The sequence below is a fragment of the Otolemur garnettii genome, unplaced genomic scaffold, assembly GCF_000181295.1.
Source record: "Otolemur garnettii isolate 467f Iridium unplaced genomic scaffold, OtoGar3 scaffold00171, whole genome shotgun sequence".
Classification (NCBI taxonomy): domain Eukaryota; kingdom Metazoa; phylum Chordata; class Mammalia; order Primates; family Galagidae; genus Otolemur; species Otolemur garnettii.
In genome coordinates, this window is record NW_003852566.1 from 1,330,634 (window position 1) to 1,339,820 (window position 9,187).

A 9,187-nucleotide genomic window follows, 5' to 3' on the forward strand; every position below is an offset into this window, starting at 1 on the left:
TCTTTGAGGGTTCTCCATACTTCCTTCCAAAAAGGTTGTATTAGTTTGCAGTCCCACCAGCAGTGTAAAGGTGTTCCTTTCTCTCCACATCTGTGCCAGCATCTGAAGTTTTGAGATTTTGTGATGTAGGCCATTCTCACTGGGGTTAGATGGTATCTCAGGGTGGTTTTAATTTGCATTTCTCTAATAATTAGGGATGATGAGCCTTTTTTCATATGTTTGCTAGCCATTTGTCTATCTTCTTTAGAGAAGGTTCTATTCATGTCTCCTGCCCATTGATATATGGGATTGTTGGTTTTTTTCATGTGGATTAATTTGAGTTCTCTATAGATCCTAGTTATTAAGTTTTTGTCTGATTCAAAATTGCAAATATCCTTTCCCATTAGGTAGGTTGTCTATTTGCTTTGGTTGTTGTCTCCTTAGCTATACAGAAGCTTTTCAGTTTAAGTAAGTCCCATTTGTTTATTTTTGTTGTTGTTGCGATTGCCATGGCAGTCTTCTTCATGAAGTCTTTCCCCAGGCCGATATCTTTCAGTGTTTTTCCTGGGCTTTCTTTGAGGATTTTTATTTTTTCATGACTTAAATTTAAGTCCTTTATCCATCTTGAATCAATTTTTGTGAGTGGACAAAGGTGTGGGTCCAGTTTCAGTCTTTTACATGTGGATATCCAATTCTCCCAGCACCATTTATTGAATAGGGATTCTTTCCCCCAGTGTATGTTCTTGTTTGGTTTATCAAAGATTAGGTGGTTGTAAGTTGTTGGTTTCATTTCCTGGTTTTCTATTCGATTCCAAATGTCTATGTCTCTATTTTTGTGCCAATACCATGCTGTCTTGACCACTGTGGCTTTGTAGTACAGCCTAAAATCTGGTATGCTTATACCCCCAGACTTGTTTTTATTACTAAGAACTGCCTTAGCTATACGGGGCTTTTTCCGGTTCCATACAAAATGAAGGATTATTTTTCCCAGTCTTGAAAGTATGATGTTGGTATTTTAATAGGGATGGCATTGAATCAGTAGATTGCTCTGGGAAGTATAGACATTTTAACAATGTTGATTCTTCCCAGCCATGAACATGGTATATTCGTCCATTTGTTAATATCCTCTGATATTTCTTTCCTTGGAGTTTCATAATTTTCTTTGTAGAGTTCCTTCACCTCTTTTGTTAATTATATTCCTAAGTATTTCATTTTCTTTGGGGCTATGGTGAAGGGAGTTGTGTTCTTAGCCTATCATCTTGGCTGTTATTGGCATATACAAAGGCAACTGACTTGTGGACATTGATTTTATATCCTGAGACATTACTGTATTTTTTGATGACTTTCAGGAGTCTTGTGGTTGAGTCTTTGGGGTTCTCTAGGTATAAGATCATATTATCAGCAAAGAGGGAGAGGCTGACCTCCTCTGCTCCCATTTGGATGCCCTTTATTTTCTTGTCTTGCCTAATTGTATTGGCTAGAACTTCCAGCACTACGTTGAATAGTAATGGAGACAGGGGACAACCTTGTCTGGTTCCAGTTCTAAGTGGAAAAGCTTTCAGTTTAACTAATGGAGTTAAACTGAGTTAAATACTAGCTGTGGGTTTGTCATAGATAGCTTTAATCAGCTTAAAAAATGTGCCACCTATGCCTAAACTCTTCAGTGTTCTTATTAGAAAAGGATGCTGGATTTTATCATATGCTTTTTCTGCATCTGTTGAGAGGATCATATGGTCTTTGTTTTTGCTTCTGTTGATATGGTGAATAACATTTATGGATTTAAGTATATTAAACCAGCCTTGCATCCCTGGGATGAAACCTACTTGATCATGATGTATGACTTTTTTGATGATAAGCTGTAATGTATTGGCTAGGATTTTGTTGAGAATTTTTACATCTATATTCATTAGTGAAATTGGTCTGAAGTTCTCCTTTTTAGTTGGGTCTTTTCCTGGTTTTGGTATCAGGGTGATGGTTGCTTCATAGAACGTGTTGGGGAAGATTCCTTCCTCCTCCATATTTTAGAATAATTTCTGCAGGATGGAATAATCTCTTCTTTGAAGGTTTGATAGAATTCAGGTGTGAAGCCATCCAGACCAGGGCATTTTTTTGTTGGGAGATTTTTTATTGTTTCTTTGATCTCAGCGCTTGAAATTGGTCTGTTCAGGAGATCTATTTCATCTGAGCTAAGTGATAGCAGTATTTCAATGTAGTTAGTTTTCTTTACAAGCCTTTGTATGGTGTTTTATGCACTCAAAATATCATTCTGAGAAGGTTTGTGGTTTCACTGGTGCCCAAGAGTTCAATGGCACATATATGATGGAGAACTGAGCCAACTTCTCCTACCACAGGGCTCCAGTGCACTGGCTCCTGCATGCCCCACTGTGCACACAGGTGCTGGGCTGCACCCCTTTTCATAAGTGAGAGGGAGAGAAGGGCTGGGGGGCCATGTCCTTCCCAGGGTGACTCTGGCTGAGCAGGTCTGGAATCCGGGGCTGTCTCACTCTTTGTCCAGGACCACAAATGACCAGTTTGTCTTTTGTAAGTATTTCCAAACTGGTTGCTGCTACTAGTGGTCACAAGGCTCTTGAAGATGCTAATGGTCCTGGTGTGTCACTGTAGAGAAAGCCTAACAGACGCTCTAAGCTTCTGAAGGAAACACATATGTCTGGCTCAGTAATTTCTCCACAGTGGAGCTGGGCCACCATGGGTCAAAAGAAAATTATGACTGTCTTGGTCTAAAGATGAATACTATCCTGCCTGGATTCCCTAGTCCATATTCATTATTATTATTGTTTTACTCATTTATTTATTTTTGAGACAGAGTCTCACTCTGTTGCCCAAGCTAGAGTCTTGTGGCCTCAGCCTAGCTCACACATCTACCTCAAATTCTTGGCTCAAGTGATCCTCCTGCCTCAGCCTCCTGAGTATCTGGGACTACTGACACCCACTACAATGCCTGGCTGATTTTTCTATTTTTAGTAGACATGGGGTCTTGCTCTTGCTCAGGCTGGTCTTGAACTCCTGAGCTCAAGAGATCCTCCCACTTCAGTCTTTCGGAATGCTAGGATTACAGGAATGAGCCACTGGGCCCAACCCATATTTTTTATTATTATCTTTTCATTTTGATTTTGAAACAGAATGAAAATCAAAACATTTTTGTGACTTTCTGCAGGCGTGGTGGGCTCAGGTGCACCAGAAGCATGCCCTGCTTCTAGGGAAGCCCCTTCTGCCAGTCCAGGCACTCTGGCTCCTCCCCAGCCTGTAAGCTCATGGGCCCACCCCGAGACCAGGGTAGAAGACAGGCACTGGCCATCAACCTGGGGCTCTCCAGGGCTCTCGGCAGGCATGAAGAGCTGCCCTGGGTCCCTCCTCCTTCCCAGGTGGACCATTGGTTAAGAACTGGCTCTATTTAAGCAATGTCTTCATCAAGGCACAGGGTGCTTCTTGCAGACTAAATTTCTGTTCTGTTTGCTATGTAGACATTACTCTAGAGTTGGCTGTGGGAGCCTGAGGGTTGTTCAGTGAGTGCTCATTAGGAGAGGGGTTCTCTGCCAACTGGTTCACTCACTCACTCGCTCACTGTGCACAAGGCACCTTCTCTGTGCCAGATGTGTGGATCAGCCCCGCCCTCAAGGCCCATCTGTGGGGAGACAAATTTGAAAGGAGAGAGATAGATGAGTTTTCTGGGGCTGCTATAACAAATTACTTCCAAAGTGATGGCCCTCACTGGCTGTCTTCCAGAGCCAAATCCCTTTACTTGTGCACCTCCTCCACTCCAGACCCCACTGCAGTGTTCTCCATCCTCACACCACCTCCCCTCTGTAGGGTCTACATCTGTCTCCCTCTCATGAGGATATCCAGGACCCACCAGGGTAACCCAGGGTTATCTTCCCATCTCCAGACCTTTGTCCAGATACACCTACAAATCCCTTACCTTGTAAAGCTCCAGGGATTAGGACCTGGATATCCCTGGGGGGCATTATTCAGCCAGCCGCAGCTATCTTTCCGTGGGCCAGTCATCTACATCTGAGCCTCAGTTTCTCAACCTGTAAAATGTGGTCAGTGACCCTGCCTTGCAGGTGCTGTCATTCGGAGTGCACAGGACTCGTCTAACAGTAGTGGCTGTCCTGGGAGGGCTGAGTCTGGCTCCAGAAACTCTGCTCAGAATCCTCTGTTTGTCCACTGCTCCCAGCCTAGGCAGTGCACGGGAGCATCTGAGGAGTTATAAACAGTACTGATGTCTGAGTCCCACTCTGACATCCAGTCACTACTCCAGGTGGGGCCCTGACCTTGGGGTTTTCAGAAGCTCCCACAATCCTCACAGGATCCCCCAGCCAGGGGTCACTTGGAAAGGCCCCTCCTTCTCTTCTTGCTCTTATGGTCACCCAGGTCCTGTTGGCTGACTTGAGGGTGCTGCCTCTTGTGTCTGGGCCTTTGTCGTATGTAGAGAAAGGTGCTGGACTGGACAGTCTCCAGGTTTCTTCCCTGTGGGCAGTGTGTGACAGGGCTTACCATGCCCAACTGTGCACACAGGTGCTGGGCTGGCACCCCCTTTCAGAAATGAGAGGAGCCAGGGGCTGGGGGGCCATGTTCTTCCCAGGGTGACTGTGGCTGAGCAGGTCTGGAACCCGGGGTTGTCTCACTCTTAGTCCAGGACTACAAATGACCAGTTCATCTTTTGGCCCAAGTATTTTTAAACTGGCTGAAAGATGGAGCTGCTAGGGGTCACAGTGGCTCTTAAAGATGCTAATGGTCCTGGTGTGTCACTGTAGGGAAAGCCTAACAGATGCTCTAAGGGTCTGAAGGGAACACATATATCTGGCTCAGTAATTTCACCTTTTGTTCTCAAATATTCCTAATTATCTCATGGGGTAGGAGGTGTGGAGGCTCACAAAAGTCTCTAAACCAGGACGCACGTTTATTTTACTTGAATTAGGAAAACAGATGCTGGGTTGTTTAGTGCATGCATGTACCACAGGTGTCCAGAGAGGGACTGGGATGTTCCAGAGCCTTCCTGGAGCTAGGGGTGCTGGCTGGGCTTTGAAGGGCAAGGAGGATGGAAGGCAGCACAGCCTGGCATCCCGGGGAAGGTGCAGGGCCAGTGGCAAATAGAGGGCTTCAGGGGAGGCGAGCCAGCCCTGGACCCCAGCATAGGCCTGCCATTGGGAACTGCCATAAAAAAGTGCCACAGACTTGGGGGATCAGATAAGAGAAATTTGTTCCCACAGTTCTGGGGACCAGAAGTCTGAGTCAAGATGTCAGGGCCCTTCAGGGAGCCCTCTGACCCCAGGGAAGACGCTGCTGGCTGCCAGCCAGCCTGAGTGCTGCTCGGTGTGCAGAGGTGGAGTGTCGCCCTCTTCTTCCCTGGGGGGTGTGCTGGTCTTCTCCCTGCACATGTGTCCATCTCTGTGGCTAAATTTCCTCTTTCGATAAATGTGCAGAGTCCTCAGGCTGGGTGAGGGCCACCTCATGACTTCATCTGAACGTGATTGCATCTGCAAAGACCCTATTTCCAAATCACATCCCATTCACAGGTTCTGGGGGCTGGACACTGGCCTCCAGCAAGACCCAGCCCTGTTCAGCCCTTGGTCTCTGCCCTTCTTATGAATGCATCAGTGTGTGACATACTGTCCCCACTGCAGAGAGCCGGGCTTCAATTCTTAGCCAATTGGGGATCTTCCTGGAAAGCCTGTGGCCCTCTCTCTTCAGGCCAGGGACACCATGGGGAAGGCCATGCCACGCAGTGGCCAAGGGGAAGCCAGTGGGGGCAGGGAGGGCAGCCTACAGAGATCATCCTTCTCCCCTCACCTGTTCCAGGACTGTCAGGTTTTGGTTTCTCAGTGCCGTGAGCTCCTCAGCTATAAGACCTGGGGGCCTGGGTGAAAGGCCTGGGTCTGGCTGCAGAAGACACCCTTGAGGAGGTGTTTTCCCCATAGCTCTGGGGAGAGGGCTTATTTTTAGACCTAGGCAGGTGGGTGCTGTGAGCCAGACTCCAAGGACAGATTTGAGGGATGCCCTGTCTCTCCAAGGACTTGACTCCTAACCTAACAGGGTGTGTCAGCCCGTGGTGTGGCACAAACCTCTTCTCAGAGTAGTGTTTTCAAATGCACAAATTAGAATAGAAGGGGTTACCAGGGAGGCCTGTGATATTGGACCCAGTCTTGCTAGGGACTGCTGAGTGGGGTGAGGAGGTGCTGTGTAGATGGTGGAGAAAAGCCTGGCAGGGCAGGTGTGGATGAGGAAGAGGTCAGGGGAGCATGGGACAGGGCAGCTGGCAGAGAGGGTTCACAGCCCAGCCAGTTGTGTGACTGTGGGCCAGCAAGGGCATGTGAGCAGTAACACTGCTGTGCCCAGTACCTACCCTCAGCATTCTGGGGCTGTACTGGCCTGTGGTCCTCCCACTGCCCTCTCATAGGCAGGAGCCAGGCCTAGACCCCAGACCCAGACCCCTTCTGCCACAGCCTGTCCTGAGCCTTAGGCATTGTCAAGGCCTGTTGCTGTCATTGGCAGGCCCTGCTGGGCATGCTTCTGGGACAGCGGCCCTCCTTTCTCTGGAAAACTCTGCCTGCCTTTGTCACCAAGCTCCACACTGAGCTGCCTGGGTCCCAGTGCTCATGCGCCTGCCTCTGTGCTGCCACCGCCGTGGGCAGCTGGACAGGCCCTGCCCTGTGAGCACTGTGGCTTGGAAGATAGCCTGGCTCTGTCCTGCATCCCCACATGACACAAAGGCTCCATATGTGACACAGGCTGTCCAGGCAGGAGAGGGTGATGGCCTGGGAAGGGCTGGCTGACTTGGGGAGAAGAACAGTTCCAGTGGAGGGTCACAGAGGCTAAATCAGGGTGGGGGTGGACGGGAGGGATGTGACTGAGGTGTCAGCAGGACTTAGAGGTGTAGGTAGAGCCTCCTCAGAGATGGCAGGGTTTTCTGCCTGTCTGGGCAAGAGGACACAGTGGGGACAGGTATCATTCAGGCTGCGGAGGGTGTGAGCTGGGGGAGGAGAGGTCTGGAGATGGGGTGTGGCAATGGCCAGCAGCTGTGCAGGGAGGCGGGCAGGAGCAGGCTGGGCTGGGTCATGAGGTCTTGGTACTGCCCTCACCCTGTCCTGGGGAGCTTGGTGAGAGTGCTGGGAGGCAGCCAAATCTGGCAGCACGGTGGACAGGAAACTGAGAGGCTACTTCCCCTCAGCTCTGAGCTGCCCATGTGGCTGGCCCTGTGGCCAAGATGCAGGCTTGGGGACAATCCTGAAGCCTGGAGATGCAGAGCCCAGGAGAGGGAGGCAGAGGACCGAGTTGCAGTGGTCATTACGGCTCTTTATAGGCGTTGCAGCCGAGCAGCCACTGGGAGGTGGTGGTGCCAATGTCCAGCATCAGGCAGGGGCTTCCAGGGTGGCGCAGCTGGTGGAACGCTGCCCTGGGCCCAAGGGCTGGTTCTTAACCTGCTTGCAGGGGTACACGGGGCTCCCAAAGAGGAGGAGTCACCCAGGGACCTCAGTGCTCCCAACAGGTGGCCTCTTGTCTTCCAGCTGACTGTGCTTGCAGTTTGTAATTGTGTCACCAGCTTCTGCAGCCAGGTGAGCATCTTCGGGGTCCACAGCCAGTGTCATCTGGTGACTCTTGCCCATGCCTTTCCTCTGGGGCAGGGCTCCCCACTCCTCGTGGCTCTCACAAGTGCTGTCACGAGTTCACATGCAGGGCTAGATGAATACTTGGAGTAGCACAGAGAAGAAAACCGAATCCCTGTCCCTCTGGATGCTGACTGAGCACGCAGGGGAAGCCACAGAGGTTCTGTCTTTCCTGCTGAGCTAGTCCTGTGTTGAGGGCAGGCTGTTGCCCATGTGACTCTACGTCCCAGCACGAGGCATAGGACACATTTGTGAAGCAGATGCTCAGCCAGTGGCTGATGCGCCACCTTGGTGGCAAGTGGAGGGAGTAGCAGCAGCAGCAGCAGCTGCCCTGCTTCAGCTATGTGTCCACGTGGCCCATGGGCCCCCAACAATGCTGAGGCTTCCTGTCTGTACCCCAAGCTCTGTGATCAGCTGACTACTAACAAGAATTTAAAATAGCGATGCATGGATATGGTAAAAACTAAAATGTTACAGAAAGTCGCCCGGTGCAAAGCGATTCCCCTGACCTCTGGTCCCCAGCTGTCCTCCCCAGCTCTTCCAGAGACAGTCTCTACACATGCTGGTCGGGTAATCATGCCCATCTGTCCTGCTACCTTCCCCACCACCCTGACATCCCTGCCTCTGCCCACAGGTGTCCGTGCTGGTCCTCTTTGCCCTGGCCTTCCTTACCTGTGTTGTCTTCCTGGTCGTCTACAAGGTGTACAAGTATGACCGCGCCTGCCCTGATGGGTTCGTCCTCAAGGTAAGGCTCGTTCTTCCTGCAGGCCTTAGGATACTGGGGCACCTCCTTGTCATGTCCCCAGGGACAGCACCAGAGCAGCAGGGGCCTCGTGCTCGGGAGACAGTGCTGGGAGTTTCCTTGCTGGAGGCCCTGCTTAGAGAAAAGGGCAGGCAGGTGGGAGGTATGGTGGAACCAACAAGAAGTACCATTCTGGACTTGACCCATGGGCTGACCTCTGAGTCAGGAGAGGTCTTGCTGGACGGTAGGCCCAGCCAGGGCTGCTGTGGGAAATTCCCAGTGCCATTTCCCCCCCGAAGGCCTTGCTCAGAGAAGAGAGAGGGAGGGGACCATTTTGGCCACATGCAAGAGGGGAGGACGTCTGGGGGAAGTTGAGGCCCAGCGAGGGGAAGACCTTGCTCAGGGCCACACAAGGATCTGGAAGCAGGCCTGGGCACACAACCTACCCTCCTGAGCATGGGTCCCTCTGCCCGCCCTGCCAGGGGCCACACTGGTGCCGGGCTATCCATACCTGTGGAAGTGCTTCATTTGCTCACAGAACCCTTCAGCCTCCAAGGTCTATAAAGGGCATAGGAATGTGCACACAGGACAGCTGGCTAAAGAAACTGGAAAGTAAGGGGAGCGGGAGGGTGGGGAGAGAGACAATGAAGCCTGGCGAAAGTGTGGTGACACATCACTTTACCTTGGGGACACGTCCCTCATTGTGGGACATCACAGAGCATAGGCACACCCACATGGCCCGGCCCCTGGTGTGTAGTATGGCCCGCTGCTCCTCAGTGACCCACATGGCCTGGCCCCTGGTGTGTGGTATGGCCCGCTGCTCCTCAGTGACCCACATGGC

At 50.8% G+C, this 9,187-nt stretch overlaps 1 protein-coding gene across 1 annotated transcript in view; it reads left to right on the forward strand.

The window, feature by feature from the left end:
- Positions 1-9,187, forward strand: part of NSG1 (neuronal vesicle trafficking associated 1) — a 30,766-nt gene that overhangs the window by 12,062 nt on the left and 9,517 nt on the right. The window contains exon 4 of the mRNA XM_003800186.3: positions 8,239-8,349. Within this exon, the coding sequence (XP_003800234.1) occupies positions 8,239-8,349 (111 nt within the window). The remainder of the gene's footprint in view (positions 1-8,238; positions 8,350-9,187) is intronic.